The 17,118-nt window shown below is 38.2% G+C and overlaps 1 protein-coding gene across 1 annotated transcript in view; it reads left to right on the top strand.

Annotated features, from left to right (window-relative positions):
- Nucleotides 1-17,118, top strand: part of TBXAS1 (thromboxane A synthase 1) — a 265,207-nt gene that overhangs the window by 156,365 nt on the left and 91,724 nt on the right. Inside the window, exons 6-8 of the mRNA XM_070948077.1 lie at nt 5,764-5,852; nt 7,977-8,125; nt 10,667-10,797. Coding sequence (XP_070804178.1) covers nt 5,764-5,852; nt 7,977-8,125; nt 10,667-10,797 — 369 coding nt within the window. The remainder of the gene's footprint in view (nt 1-5,763; nt 5,853-7,976; nt 8,126-10,666; nt 10,798-17,118) is intronic.

The raw sequence follows: 17,118 nt of genomic DNA, 5'->3' as shown, positions 1-17,118 counted from the left end.
AGATGAAGAAGACTGATGATGGAAACATTCAAAAAGGGTGCTTAAGAAAGATAACTACAGAAAACTAGAAAATTAGATGCCTGCTACTACAGATAGCAAAACTTTGCAAAGAACAAGAATTGGTCTGAGACCATCTGATAATAATAATAACTTTATTCTCATTGTATGTGTATACACAATATACCCATATAGTGAAATTCACTTAACACCCAAAGACCAGGTCCAACACACATAACAATCCCCAAACACACTCCCACCCACCACAATTCCCACCCCTAAACCACCCAAACATCCACACAACAGACCAAGTAATAGCTCACTGATGGTGGCCCTTTAGTTCATTGTTGAGTGCAATTATAGCTCTGGGATAAAAACTATTCAGAAAACGTGTGGTCCGAGTTTTAATTGTTCTATATCTTCTGCCAGAAGGCAACAGTCCAAAAAGATTATAAGCAGGATGGGAAGAGTCTCTGAGAATGGTATGCAACTTTCTCAAACAGCGAGATTCGAAGATGTCATCCAGGGCTGGTAGCTGGAGTCCAATGATATTCTGGGCAGTTTTAATGATTCTCTGTAGAGCTTTTTTGTCTGCTACAGAGCTGCTCCCAAATCATGCAAGAATGCCGTATGTCAGGACACTCTCAATGGTGCTGCGATAGTAGGACAGAAGTAGAAGACTGTAGTATAAGATAGAAGAAGTATACAATGAATCGCAATCTTCTTCCCTGTTTGTGCCTTTGATTCTGGTATCTTCATGGCAATAATTAAGCAGATGCTAAATTAGTTTTTTTTTAAATTAGATTTATATGCCGCCCTTCTCTGGAGACTCAGAGCGGCTTACAATGCATTAAGCAATAGCCTTCATACTTTTGTATATATTTTATACAAAGTCAGCTTATTGCCCCCACAACTGGGTCCTCAATTTACCTACCTTAGAAAGGATGGAAGGCTGAGTCAACCTTGAGCCTGGGGAGATTCGAACATGCAGCAATTGCAGACAGCTGAATGTTAATAACAGGCTTTTAGTCTGTTGAGCTATCCAGGCTCCTAGTTAAATTTAATTTATGATTTATCAAATAAGGAGAATATTGAATACTTCAGGTATTTTTTTTAAAGTTTCCTTTCATGCTGAAGTTCAGTGTAACTCACTCTGGTATATCTACCAAGTATATAGACATCAGTTCTTTGAATTCCCTAGTCTGTATGACTGCAGTATTGCTGAAAATTCTGTAAGTTGAAGGTGACATACATCAGATAACACTGTTGTGATAACAATACTCCTGAATCAGACTGAAGTCTATGTAGCACAGCATTCCATTCCTCACAGCGGACAACCAGATTCCCCCATAAAAGAAGGAATAACTTTCTGTTCCACTTGTGTCCTAGCAACTGTTAATTTAGAAGCATGGTGTGCCTGAACTTGGAGATAGCATATAATCATCTTGACATGCAGCCACAGATCGTCTTAACCTCCACGAATTGGTCTAAACCCTTTAAAAAATTGCACAACTTAGCTATTACCTCTTGTGGCCACTAGCCCCGTTTTCTAATTTGTTCGGCTGTGTGAAGTCGTCACCCAACATATTTTTTTATAAAATGTTAACTGTGGGTTAACAAAAGTTTGGAATGATTAAGAGAGATGTTTCCATCTTTCAAATGGCTAAGAATTTGAGCCGTTTCAGCTAAGTGAAGATTTAATTTGCAGATAGAACTACTAAAATGTAGGACTCCTTTAAGTACAGTGTATCAAACCAGAATGCCAGTTTTGTTAAAACTGAATGCTACGAATTATTAAACAGGCTTCCGCATTCAGGAAATTTAAAAAATGAAACTATAAATAATAACCATTGAGCCCAATCCATTATATAATATTTGGCTAATGGCAAATAGAGCTATCAAATAATTGCTTGGTATTTAGTAGTTAAATTCAGTAGGTTATAAGCTAACACAGAAATCAGAAGCACTCCACAGTCTATAAGTTAGCAGGTTCTTAGATAATTGACAGTCAATGGGGAAATTAACACATTCACTTCACAAGAAAAAGATGAAGAATTAATTCAAATAAAGGTGGTGAAACAAGACATTTTGTGGGAATGTCAATGAAAACGTGCATACCTATTCAGTTCCAGTTAGAAAAAAAAAGAAAGTTAAATAAGTACAATAAATGACAAGGTTTCTCACCAAGAGAAGGAAATAAGGAATTCAAAGTAAGGTTAAAAGATATATGAGTCTCCTCTCCAAGTAAGCAATATCAAGGCCTCTTCCCTTCCAACTCTTGTTAATCTGTATCTGTATCTTGCCTCTACAAAGAAAGCAGGAAGTTTGAAGAAGCATCATTCATCTATAGATAGTCCTTGACTTATGACTGGTGGTTGGGAGTTACAATGGACTTGCCCAATGTTCAGAACTTCTGACAGCTGCCTCCCTCATCAGCTCACCCTCCTGCAGTTATGCCACATAACAGGCATTTGGCAACCAGAGCACATTTATGGCCATTTGCATGGTGACATGACCACAATTTTCAATGTTTTTTGCCAAAAAGTTTTTAACCACACTTAACAAACAACTGCCACTAAAAGGTCATCAAATCAGATTGGTCAGATGATTACAGTGGTGAAATCCAATTTTTTTTTACTACCGGTTCTGTGGGTATGGTGTGGCTTGGTGGGCGTGGCTTGATGGATGTGGCAGGGGAAGGATACTGCAAAATCCCCATTCCCACCCCACTCCTAGGGGAAGGATACTGCAAAATCTCCATTCCCACCTCACTCTGGGGCCAGCCAGAGATGGTATTTGCTGCTTCTCTGAACTACTCAAAATTTCTGCTACTGGTTCTCCAGAACCTGTCAGAACCTGCTGGATTTCACCCCTGGATGATGACCTGCTTTATAACCATCATGCTTTATGACAGGGGTGGGTTCTACTTATCTTTACTACCGGTTCGCAGTGGGGTCGTGCACGTGCTCTCTGCTCGTGCAAGTGCTTCTGCGCAAGCACAGAAGCTTCTGCGCATGCACAGAAGCGTTTTGATGACATCGGAGTCGGTGGGCGGAGCCTCCAGCTGGTTTTATTACCGGTTCTATAGAACTGGTGCGAACTGGGGGCAACCCACTACTGCTTTATGACCATAATAGACAGGCTCTATTATGTCAGGAACTAACTGTATACCCATGTTAAAGGGAAGCATTTTTGCATGGGCCCAACTTAATTTGGGAGTGATGGAATCACTAATCTGGAAAGGACTTTGGAAGTGTTCTAGTCCAACTCCCTGCCCAAGACAGAAGTCTTTAGGTAGAATAAAGATGGAGAATATTATATTTCTACAAAAAAAATAGAGGGGGACTCTGATTAGGCGGGGAGGGAGGATTGCTGGCTGAAGGAGGAGAAAAAGACTCACCCTTTCTGGAAGTGCTGGGTGGGCTTCACTTGAATGAGCTCTGATAGAAATTGGCTTAACTTCTTTTGGATAAAGGAAAAAGATTGCGAGGGAAGTGTGTCACACCTTGCTTTCCTCTGACTCCTCGGTTATTATTTCTGTAAGGATTAGCTAGTAAAAAAAAACAAAATCAACCTACAGGCTTTTATGAGATCATCAATAAGTTATTAAATAAAAAGAAGAAAAGGCAAACCTGGTTTTTATTTCTCCTATGTAGATTTAGGCCAAGGTAGATGGACCTTTAGCACCATGGACCAGTGATGGACAGAATCTTTTAATTGTTGCATTGCCCTAACCAAAAGATTTTACTGAAGTGACCAGATTTGGCAAAAACTACAAAACATGATAAACATGGAATACTGGATTTACAGATTATTCTAATGTCTCAAAATGAATCCACGTTGTTTACGATAAGAGATCTTTCTATGTAGGTACATATACATAAATATATTTGTGTGTGTCCATGCAGGTGCAGATACAGACATACATAAATATCAGTATTACTGTTTTGGCCTAAATAAATCAACTGCAATTGCACAAAAATTAACAGAGCAGGGAAGGAGAAATGGATTTTGTGGGGATGGGGTGCTCATAGAACCTCATAGCTTGCTTGTGTTTTTAAAACAAAGTTTCTCTTCTCCCTATATTAAGCTGGAATGGTAAACATTTGCCAATATATTACTGTATGATGGAGCTAAGTGCAAAAGAAAAAAAAATGCATGGAGTCTACACTCCAGGAAAGAAGTATCTTTCACCAAAAAGTATCAGTAGCTGTTTCCAGTTTGGCTAAAATATTATTGGTCAATGGCTTGGTCAGCAGGATCTACTTGAATATGCTTCTGGTTTCTAATTCTTCCTGTTTAAGTAGCATTTGCTTTATGAAAGGATATGGACTTTTTTTTTTTTTTTTTTTAAGGGCAAAGGGTTACTAAACCAAAAGACACCAGATAGGGGGTATTGGAAGGAGAGGGAAAAATACCATCCTAGCACAAACTGCATTACAAAAACAATGATTAATGAACAGAAGCAGAAGTTTAAAGGTCATAATTCTAGAATGGCTTTCCTGCTGGCAGGAACAAAGATTGTCAAAGAAGCTGATAGAGGTTGATAGGATCTTTAGGCTCCTTCCTTTGTTTACCGAAAAGATTCAATGGAAGGGATGTTTGTACAATTTTGGTCACGTAAGTGGTTTGGAAGGTCATCCCTGGGTCACATTAATATCATTTTATTCTCTAATGCTACTAGAAATTGCTGAGCAAAGGAGGTCATAGAGGGCATTCGGCTTTTCTGCTAGACTAGCGTCAATGTGCAAGCCATCCAGAACCTATCTGCTAGCCTCCTTTTAGTGCATAATTGGTGCCAGCTTTTCTGTATAGGTTCTGCTTGCGGCCAACAGAACTTTTGGTCTCATTTCTGGACCAAAATATTGTGGTTGCACATATCTTGAGACAAATTGGGGTGGATGAAATTCAGGTAGGAGGTGTAGATCAGCAACAACAAAACTAAGCAGTGCGATGCTGTTGATAGCCCTCTTGGTGTCATGCAGAAAGATCTCGTCCTCTTTTTGTCTTTACACTTGTCTTTAAACCAGTCAACAAAAAACTCAAAATCTCTCTGATACTAAGAAAGCTGTTCAAGCATAATTACTTAAGAAGCTTCAGGCCTTTCTGCTACAGAACCTCTACAGATAGCAACTTTACTTGTCCATGGCAACATCCCTGCTTCCAGCTCTTAGTAAAAACCATGTATAATTTGGGTATCATTTTGTCATTAAAAAAAATCCAATGCTTCTTTTGGCCAAGAATAACTGTCACAATTGTCAAGATAGAGCAGACTGTCGGGCAGTGGTGAAATCCAATTTTTTTTACTACTGGTTCTGTGGGTGTGGCTTGGTGGCCTGGCTTGGCTTGGTGGGCATGGCTTGGTGGGCATGGCAGAGGAAGGATACTGCAAAATCTCCATTCCCTCCCCACTCCTGGGGGAAGGATATTGCAAAATCTCCATTCCCACCCCACTGGGGCCAGCCAGAGGTGGTATTTGCCGGTTCTCCAAACTACTCAAAATTTCTGCTACCAGTTCTCCAGAACCTGTCAGACCCTGCTGCTGGATTTCACCCCTGCTGTCGGGGCATTTCAGTAAGGGAGAAAGCATTTTAAAACATGAAATCTCATTTGTATAAATGTAATTCTTCACTTTCTTCCTTGAGAAAATAACTTCCTCCATTGATGAGAGGCTCTTGAGATACGTTTGCTCCTGCAGTATATAATTAATGTATAAAAATACAATATGTTTTTAAAATTGGACCATATACCTGTGCTTCTTTACAGATGACTCCGCTAATTGATGAGGCATGCAATATCCTGCTGAATAACTTAAAAGTCTATGCAGATTCTGGTTCTGCTTTTGACATTCAAAGGTACTTTAATAAATTATATTCTACAGGAGAATTCTATCTGTCAACACTATCATCATTGACTTGCCGAACAATCCTAAATATGGAATTGTTTTACTAATGTTTTAATTTTTCCTCTCCTTTTTCTGTTGTCAGTTGTCACTTTCAAAGATAGACAGGCAAGCATATATTTCTCCTATTGATTTGGTAATAATGATTTTTTTCAAAAACAGTAATTGTAACTAAAACGATGGGTACTTGGGTATCCAAATCAAGGCTGTCTATAAAGGAAAATTTTAAAAATTAGAAAGGAAATAAACCCAAACTCTAACTACACTTGCATGTCATTATAATCCATAGGAGTGTGCCCAGAATCACTTCAATAGTGAGATGGGTGGCATGTAAATTTAATTTAAAAAATAAGCCTAGATTAGTGATGGCTAACCTTTTCCGGATAAAGTGCCCAAAGCGCACGCGCGCCCGAACCCTGCAAATGCAATGTGTGCTTGTCCTGCACATGCACATGCCCCCCAGCACATGCCCCCCATGCATGCGTGTGCGACCCTCCTGCACACGCCCCACCCCCTGCATATGCATGTGCGACCCCCTGAATGCGCCAACCCCCAAATGTGTGCATGACCCCCACATGTGCCCCGCCCCCATGTGTGCGCAGCCGAGACTCGATGACCAGCTGGCCGGCGGGAGGCACGTGCATATATGCGGCAGAGTGTGCCCACAGAGAAGGCGCTGCATGCCACCTGTGGCACGCGTGCCATAGGTTCGCCATCACGGGCCTAGATTATATAAACTCTCCTCTCTGCAAGCACAGTTACAAGTATGAGATCCAGACTACCTGTTTCCTGATATGATTAACTACAGCTTAACATTATGGTGACGCTGGACTATGTTTGTTGGAAAAAGTTGGATGGGTTATGTATTTATTTACAAAATATTGACTCTACATGTTAGCACAATGGTCCTAGTTCTTTCCTGCAGATTTATTATCCAAGAGACATGATGCACAGAGAAAAAAGAATAGAGAAGCAAGAGAGTGAAATCCACTCAGGCAAAGATTCTGAAAATTATAAAGTTCTTCATGGGACTAAATGTGACTTCTTTTGTTTTGCTTTGCTGGTCAGTGACTGAAGTTAAACGACTGACTGACTGATTACTCCAAGGAACCAGCTTGAATAGAAAGAGTCTGGGGGTTGGACTAGAGGACCTCCAAGGTCCCTTCCAACTCTATTATTCTATGTTGTTGTTTTATGATAATTTGGGGTCATTAAGTTAATAAAAATGTCTACTAAGTGGTAAAAAGAACATTTCAGACAGGCTGATTCAGTATGATTTTTTTCTTGAAAATAAATGAGTAAAATCTATTTCTGGATAGTATATAGTGATTTTTAAAAAAAGGTTTTAAGAATTAAAGTACTATTTAAATGATGCTACGTTTATATTTTTTTAATCCATGTATTACTGATCAATAGCTCTTGAATACCACCTTAGTTGCTCTTTCTGCAGAAGAAAGGGACTTTAGCTATTGTTTATATCATTTAAAAAAAATTAAAGCAATTAATGTTATTTTATTTTTTAAATGAAAAGATGTTATTACATTCATTTCAGTACCTAGTTACTGGCAACTGAATATGTAAAATGTTTTCACTGCCATTGACATCTTAAATAAAATCCATTCTGGAATTGTATTTGTGATGTCACATTCATAAATGCAATTATCACTTGATCTGGGAAGCATCAAATGATGAATCAACTCTTTGAAAATTCTGTTTAGAGAAAGGAGGGAGGAACTGATTTCCAGCTGTTCATCAGATTTCATTATGATAATATGTGTGGTGCTGCATTTAGAACCATACATAAGAAACTCTGGTTTTCAATTTTATGGTTTTAAAGTATTGTATAGAATTTTTTTTTCATAAAACAAGAATTATAAATACAGTTTAAAAATCATCATTAAAGAAGCTATATATATAGTCTGGCAAGTTGTTATAAATAACTCTTGATGCTATGATATGAGTTTTGACACTTCTCCCCCCCAAAATGCCTTGCATAATAAGATATTATAATGTAATAAAAATAAGATGTAATGAAAAAAACAACATGTTAACATCCATGTTTTTGAATTTGTTGTAGGAATTATGGCTGCTTCATGTTGGATATTGTTGCAAGTGTAGCTTTTGGTACCCGTGTTAATTCTCAGAAGACTCCTAATGACATTTTTGTTAAGTACACCAGAAGATTCTTTGAACCTTTCATATTTAAACCTCTTCTCATCCTTGCTGGTAAGTATATCTCACATTGGCGACTGCATCTATTCTTCCACATTTAATCCAAATGGATGATCAAAACATTTGAAGAATATCGGAGGAAACTAAGAAAGTTTCAAAAGCTGGCACAACTTCTCAGCTCTTCTGCTGTTAGATATGATGCGACTTCACGTCTAATTTGCATTTAGAGATGCCTGACCATCTTCTTAGTTGCTTTGCAAGGTATCGAGTCTCTGAGAAAGTTGGGAAACCTTTGGGAGATATCAAAACAAAACCTTGTTATTTTTCCTTGATTTAATAATTGTAAAAAATTACAGAGGATGTGGTCAATGATCTTTGCTGCAGGCAACCATTCTCCACGTCTCCTGTTCAATAGACTGAAATTACATGTAATCCATTAATTTCCTGTTTCTATCATTCCTCAAATCCCATCCATATTTGAAGAAGAAGCTTTCTGGGATCTGAGTAATGCTTTCTAGTTGTCCTCTTTCTTCTGCTCCAAAATAAATTATTCGGTACATGATATAGGGTTAATTAAACCTGCAAGATCAAGATGGGCTGAGATCTGCAGATAGTCCTTGGTTAATAACTATCTGTTGAGTGACTGTTCAGTTTCTGATGGTGCTGAATGAACGGTACTTACGACTGGTCCTCAGAATTCTGGCTGTCCCAGAATTGCAATTGGGCCTTTGGCGACCAGCTCTCAAGTATGACAGGCAGTCCCAGGATCCCACAGTCACGTTATCTTCATTTATGACTTTCCTTGCCAGCCTCCCACAAGCAAAGTTAATAGGCAAATCAGCACAAAGGGTCTCAAGTTACTCCCTCTGCTTTTTCCCTCAAAGAGCATGGCTGTGGGATACAAGATCCCAGGGATCTTCTGCTGTGTAATGTGTGGCCATCTGCAGCACTCCTGCCTGCACTCAGCAGGGCCTGCCCAGCTGGTTGTGTCTGCGAAATGAAGTGGCAGCCATCAATGAACTCCCCCCATCTGTGTTCATGTACTGTGGCAGCTGCCATCTGCACACTCCCCCCTCCATGGCTATGCTCTGACTGCATTGAGACCCACCCACTGCCCTGTATACTAATCACTCAGGACTTTCAACTTCCTGCCAGTTTTTCCATTTACTTTGCTTCTTGGAAACCAGCAGGAAGAGGCAAAGAGATCCTCTTTAATGACCCACAATCCTCACTTAATGATGAAAACAAGGACTGCTGGGATGGCCAATGCTAAGCAACGGCCATCCGACATCATGCTTTATGTCTACATCACTTAACAACGGAAATTCCAGTCTCCATTACCATCATTATGCAAGGACTACCTGTTGTTCCTGAATGCCAACTTTTAAACTGATTTTTTTCCAGATTTCGCCTTAGCGCTCCATCCCATCCTTAAGAATACGGTATTTTTATTAGCAGTACTGATTGGATGTAGGCGATATAAAATCATCAAAAAGAAAAGGGTATACCATCAAATACTGTAACTGCCACAAAGTTAAATATTTGAAATAAGTATAAAAGAAAATATCTCTTTAACAATGCTACTTTATATTTTATTTAACAAATGTCAGTGAAAATGAACAGTGAATATCTACTATGCTGTTTTTTGCAAGTGGCAATATTGGTGTCTTTGTTGCTATAACTTCCTTCTTGAATGTCCCAGTTTCAGTGTGGCTAAAATATAATAACATCTTACTAATATTTTCATGGGAATATGCTTCCCATGGTGACTTACTTCCAAGTAAACACAAATGGAATTCAAATACAAGTTGCCTTTCTGTGTATGGGAAAGCAGTTTTATATATATATATATATTATTTACTTTTATTTTGAATCCATCTATATTACAATAGTCACTCTGTGTAAAACAGAAATTCATTGTTCTTCACTTTAAAGTACTGGCTGCTTACATAAGAAACACCAATTAAGCTTCAAATTGGTGCAGAGAACATAAATAAGATATTCGTAATAACCCAGCAAGATAGTTCCTGTAAAAGACAAATATTTCAGGGCAAATTTCTGATATGAAAAGTCTTCACTGACCTCCTGCTTCATGGTTCATTAATTAAATGGTACATTTACACAAAACCTTGCCACAGCCATAAGATAGACCTTCTAATTGTTTCAGGACTCTGTAAATATTGTTTGTGAAGAATATGCAGATATTAGTGAGTGAGGCAGACTGGATTTCAGAGCAAGACAAGTTAATGGGTATGAATTTGTAACCTCCCAATCGTGTTTTATAGCCATCATACATCACAACTCCTAGGAATTTTTTTTTTAAAAGCCTTGTCATGCATTAAATGTGTTTCAGCATCTAATGCAGCAAAATCGTTTTGGACAATGTTATCAATTGGAACAACCTTGATTTATTTTTACTGAAATTATCTCAGTTTTTTTAGAAGATAAGCTAGATCATTAAAAAAAGTTAAAAAGGGAGAAAAGTAGGTTTCTCAATTTAGAAGAAAGAATAGTCTGAAGTTAAGGATTGGGATTAATTGCATTAATTGATAATTGAACAACTGCTAATGTTGCTCTTTCAAAATTCTATTAAAGTCGCATTTCCATTTATAATGATCCCGCTACTTCGCATTTTGCCAAATAAGAAACGAGATGAAGTGAATGGATTTTTTATCAATCTCATCAAGAATATAAGTACCTTGCGAGACCAGCAGGATCCAAATGAGGTAAGGCATTTTATGTGTTGCTGGGCCAGACTAAAGTTCTGTTTAATTTCATTCTATATATCTAACAATTTAGCCATTTTAGAGATATAATTCAAAAGTTCGAAAATGAATTGATTTCATTTGGGCTTGTCTTAACATTGCTATATTAGGTAGAAATTTATAGGATTGTGAGACTGATTCTATAGTAGTCATACTGTTGTTAAGGAGACATATATGAATTAAACAGTTAGCGGTAATTGTAAATTTAAACAATGTTATGCTTATTAACATTAACATTTTAGAAATCATAGTAAACATTGATGTAAACTTTTCCCCTTTGTCTTTAAAGGTTTAAGTTATCTAAACATTAAAATTTTTAATAATCTTCATTCAACACCGCATAAAAAACCGCTGTACCTAAATAATATAATGTACTACTTATGTTCTATAATAATGTAATAAAACAACATTAAAAGAATGAATCTATACATTCTCCAAAGTTATATCCTTAACATAATAATAATAATAATAATAATAATAATAATAATAATAATAATTATTATTATTATTATTATTATTATTATTTTATTTCTATACCGCCCTTCTCCTGAAGGACTCAGGGTGGTGTACAGCCTATTTAAAAACACAAGACAAACATCAATTTAAAATTTAAAATTATTAAATAAATTTGACTCCATTTAAAACCCCAGAAATTTAAAATACCCCAATTTAAAATTATCATGTCGATAGCCCGGCCTGGCAGAACAACAGGGTCTTCAGTGCACAGTGAAATACCCGGAGGTCGACATAAGAAATCTTATCAGAAACTTAAGGAGAAAAGTATAGTTGTGAGAACTATTGTACAACATTGGATGGGCAAATCTATGTTGCCATTACAGAAAAAGGTGATCCATACATTTTGTCTTCATATTTGTTTTCTTGATAATGGTCAAAGAAAAGGATTTTAAAGCATTTTGTTCTTTAAAGTGTATATATTTTCAGGCAAATTTTAGTTGTATTTGTTTTTCTGTAAGTATTTTATATTATATTTGCAACAGTTATTTTGCTAACTTACATGAAACGGTCCCTATGTTATGTAACTTGTATTAAAATTAATACACAAGCTTTTTTGTTGGTTAAACAATGTACATTAATATTATTTCTTAACAATGTTAAGCTACTACTGGAAAATTCATAAACTGTGTATTAATTCAATAATCCTTTTGTGTTACTTTCTCTTCTCTCTTCTTCTGGCATTTAAAAGTATTCTGCCTCTGCCGATGATAGGAATTATAACTAAACTAGCATAGGACACTGTTCAAAATGCTATAGCTGCTCAATTTAATATTCTAAACAGTTCAGTTGATTGCTTTAACCTTGACGTCTAGATGTTTTTTGCTCTTCTTGATGTTCATTGCAAAAGAAAGTGTGAAAAGACTACAAGAATGTTTTTCTGGTGGTTAAAGGTTCTCATTAAAACTAGAATGAAAATTGCACTTCAAAGTTAATGGTAATAATTTCCAAGACTGGTATTTCATCCATTTAAAAATTGTTTTTCCACAAAGCATTTGTGCTATCTCTCTCTCTCTCTCCATCTCTGTATATCCCGTTATTCCAGATACTTATTTTATATTTATTGCTTTCATTCTTGATCATATATTTGATCCTTGAATATTTATTTATTTATTAAATTTCTATTATCAATTTTTACAAATAACTCAAGGTGGCAAACAAATCTAACACACTTTCCTCCTCTTGTTTGCCCCACAAAACAATCCAGAGATGGTATTCAGCAGGTTTTGACCAGTTCTGGAGAACCGGTAGCGGAAATTTTGAGTAGTTCGGAGAACCGGTAAATACCACTTCGGGCTGACCCTGCCTCCCGAGTCCCAGCTGATCGGAAGGAAATGGGGATTTTGCAGTATCTTTCACCTGGAACGGGGAGGGAATAGAGATTTTATAGTATCTTTCCCCTGCCATGCCCACCAAACCACGCCCACAAAACCCATCTGACTTTCCTTGCTAAGGCAGGACTAGAACTCACAATATCTCGCTTTCTAGTTGGGTGCCTTAATCTCTAGACCAACCTGGCTCTGGTGTTGCAGCCCAGTTGTGCTCTGTTGTTATTAGGGACTGTTGCTTTAGGGCATTGGGTGCTGGGTTTTTTGGATCTTTTTTCTTATATAGTTTTATTGTTGCTGTGAACTGCTCAGAGTTATGTTGTGCAAGCATATTAATTTTCTTAAATAAATAAATAAATCATATTAGAGGCCTTTCCTATTTCCTTCTAGTTGCAAGTCAAAATTCTTTTCTTCCAGTTAGCTGTTAATAGAAAGATTAATCCTTCTCCGACTCAAGTATAATTATTGGTGTTGTGATGCATATGAAGCACCAAAGGCGGCTGATTCTTGAAGCTGGTTGCTATTTTTTCCAAGAACATAGGAAAAACATAACACATAGCTAGTAAAGCAGTAATTGACCTGGAAAAACTAGACTGTAAATCTGATCTACAAGGATGGGGCAGGAGAAGACATGCATTGTACTCTGTAGAAGGTTCTAGGTACAATTTTGGCATCTCAAGGTAGGGCTAGAACAGGGGTGGGCAATTGTGGCCCCTTTACAACTCCCAGGAATTCTGGGAGTTGAAGTCCACAGGTTGTAAAAGAGCCACAATTGCCTACCCCTAGGCTAGAACATCTGGAACATCAGTGGTGAAAATAGGTTTCAGAAATCTGACCAGTTTAATTCTTGCAGCCATTTGTAATATTGTTCAGAGTGACTAAGAAAAGGCTGTCAAACAGTGTTGGGTTTCGTTCATATTCTGGAGGGAGCAGCTAAAAGGCTGAGAAGGTCACCTCAAACAGCTGGTTTGTATTATCATGAAAAGACAGAAAACTCTTACATTTAAATTTTGCTGTGTTAATTATTCAGTCAGGGAGGAGAGGATGTGCTTGTTGAATTTGTGTTTCAGATGCCAAAATAAATTGGCTTACATTAGATGTTCTGCATCTTGACTAGAAGGAAGAAAGTGGGAGCTTATTAACAGTAAATCGTCCCACACCCGTTTCTGAGCCTGGTGGTAGAGCAGACAATCTGTTCCAGCCGAAGGTGTACATTTGCAGCATTGTCACAGCCTAGATGAGGGTGCAGTGACGTTCTTAATCTAGGACACTAAGTGGGTTAGGGATTTTTTTAAAAAATCATGTACTTTATTGTTTTTTAAATGCAGTTTAATTATACTTGCCACCCAACATTCCAGTAGCACTGGCAGTACTGGAAAATGTATCTTTTGTAAATTGTTTTATGTGGACCTGTGTTAGCTTTAAAAGGCATGTTTCAGAAAGCTTAAATAAGCCAACATTGCAGAAATCAAACCTGAATGTAGCCACTTCTGAAATGAACGTATTGAGGCAAAGTTGCTTGCTTGTGTCTTCTTTGTTTCAGCAATATATATGTCACCCCCCAATTTAATTGCCACCCCTCAGCAATATATATTGCACTCCCAGCAATATTTGTCCCCCCGCCTCCTTCCCTTTCTAATTTCTTCAGAAGAGAAAAGAAGAAGGCAACAAGAATATTATGCCTGTGCAGATTCATAAAATCTGTTTTCGAGAAAAGTAGCTAGCTTCTTTCTGTTTCTGTGAAAGCTGAGGTCATGAAAGCAGAATTGTGAGAAGCTATTTTTTGAAAAGCCATATCTACAGAATAGGCACATTCTAAGGGGAAGGGAAGAAGAACTGGATTAGTAATCCTTTCAGAGAATTCTGGAATATTATGGAATTCCTATTAATTTATTGTTATTATATTAAGTGTAATTAATTAGCATTCTGCTTTTTCCCACAATAAGTTGCATCTAGAGGATTATACAATGACTACAAGTGGTAAGAACCATTGTCATCCTCCCCATCGTCATTATAATCATCAACGTCTTAAATCAGCCAAAATGCTATTAATGAGACTCCCTCATAAAACCATTTCTATAGCTAATTTGAAAAACAGATGGGAGGAAACATATGAACCAGGAAAATACGTTTACAGTAGCTGGACTGTTGGTTGACCTGGTAAAACCACTGTGAAAAAATTCTTTTATTAAAATAGCAGCTTTTAAATCATCATCATTGTATCAGCACTGTGACTGCCTGTGAAATATATATATATATATATATATACACACACACACACACACACACATTTTACAAACATTTGGTTTGTAAAGCCTATTGTTTGTATAAGGCAGAAGAATGAAAAATGTTTTTTCAGATAAGGGCCATCATAAATTTTAAATGAGTTTCATAAAAGCTACAATCAAATGTAAACTAGCCCAAACAGGGAATTTCTAAAACACACAGTTCCTCTTTGGTTTTCCCACTGCTTCCTATCATGAAAATTGTCATGCAGATTAATAATTCATTGTTCTTGATTCAGCCCTGGAGGAACATCGACTGCAGTGGCATTTCCATCTGAGTGGCTTTTTAAAAGCTTAGGAAAAAAAATGGAGCTATGAATTTGCTTGCTTTGTAAACCAACCAACACACATAGGTTATGGTTAATTTGGTTAATTGGCTTTTTTGCTGCAGATCAATGGAAAAGGAACTTAGTGGAAATTTAAACCTAAGCAGTAACTGCTGAGATGCATGGAGAATTTTGCCAACTCATCCAAACAAAGCATTTAGGAAGAAACAAAATGCCTACAAATTATATGAGAGATAAGATTTCACTTTCAACCAGAGCCAGTTTTACTATTAAATATTGCAGATGTTTGGAGGCAGACTACGGTGTAAATTGCAAGATAGAGGTGTGTCTGTCTCAATTACCTCCAAAGTAGTTTGATGCCCTTAGAAGCAGAAGGAGATGCTGACATGGCTTATAAAGATCCAGTGACCACTTCCTCTATTAGATTTGGGACCAGAATTCATTTTGGTAGAGATAATGAAACAGACAGGCGCCATCTTTCTTTCCTCCTCTAGTAGCAAAAAAAATCAGGGAATGACCTTCTTTCAAATTTGGCCTTCCTATGGTTGTTTCTCTCATCTATCTTTTTCTCAGCTTTTGGAAGAAATGTCCATCTGGGTTCAGTTCCAAGTGGGGAAAAAGCCATTGGAAACATGGAGACTGCTTGGAAAGATGGTTTTCTAATGGTGGACAGGACCACATGGCTTGAGTTCCTGAGCAGGAAAAGCGATCACATGCTTCAAGATGTTGGGTGAAGGCAGTGGTGGATTTCAAAATTTTTTACTATCGGTTCTGTGGGTGTGGCTTGGTGGGCGTGGCTTAGTGGGCGTGGCAGGGGAAGGTTATTTCAAAATCCCCATTTCCTCCCAATCAGCTGAGAATTGTGAGGCAGAGAATAGATGGGGGCAGGACCAGTCAGAATTTTTACTACCGGTTCTCTGAACTACTCAAAATTTCCGCTACCGGTTCTCCAGAACTGGTCAGAACCTGCTGGAACCCACCTCTGGGTGAAAGAGAAAAAAGGGAACAGATCCTGAGAGTCCCTCGGTTTTATTTATTTATTTATTTATTTATTTATTTATTTATTTATTTATTTATTTATTTATTTATTTATTTATTATTGCGATTTATATGCTGACAATTTCCAATACAAATCACAATAAAATTAAATTAAAATCAACAGCCCAATTAAAACAGTTTAAAATTATAACAGTGTACACCCAAACGGATCAGTTGTGTTGACGGAAGAGCCACGTCTTCAGCTCGTGACGGAAGGAAAGGAAGTCGGGGGCTGTCCTGAGCTCGGTGGGCAATCCATTCCAGAGGGTCGGGACTCCCACAGAGAACGCTCTCCCCCTGGGGACCGTCAGCCGACATTGTTTGGCCGACGGCACCCTGAGGAGGCCCACTCTGGGGGAGCGCATGGGACGATGGGAGAGCAGCAGGAGATGGTCCTGCAAGTACCCCGGGCCTAAGCCATGAAGGGCTTTATAGGTAAGCACCAGCACCTTGAAATGAATCCGGAACGCCACCGGCAGCCAGTGCAGCTCACGCAGGAGAGCTGTTACACGGGAGTATCGAGAAGCCCCCGTAATTACCTGCGCGGCTGCATTCTGGACTAGCTGGAGCCTCCGGACACGTCCCAAGGGCAGCCCCATGTAGAGGGTGTTACGGTAGTCCAACCTAGAGGTAATGAGGGCGTGAGTGACCGTGACAAGGGCATCCCGGTCTAGAAAAGGGCGCAACTGGCGCACAAGATGCACCTGTGCGAAGGCCTCCCTGGTTAAAGCCACTGAGAGGTCAAGAAGGACCAGGATGGAGGAACAGCCCCCATCCCTGGCCCGCCAGAGATCATTTACTAGGGTGACCAATGTTGTTTCCGTGCTGTGA

This window comes from Pituophis catenifer, unplaced genomic scaffold (assembly GCF_029215685.1).
Source record: "Pituophis catenifer annectens isolate HBS135680 unplaced genomic scaffold, rPitCat1.0.hap2 SCAF_7, whole genome shotgun sequence".
NCBI classification, from domain to species: domain Eukaryota; kingdom Metazoa; phylum Chordata; class Lepidosauria; order Squamata; family Colubridae; genus Pituophis; species Pituophis catenifer.
Note: the sequence above shows the minus strand (reverse complement) of the source record. Positions and strands in the feature narration are given on the sequence as shown.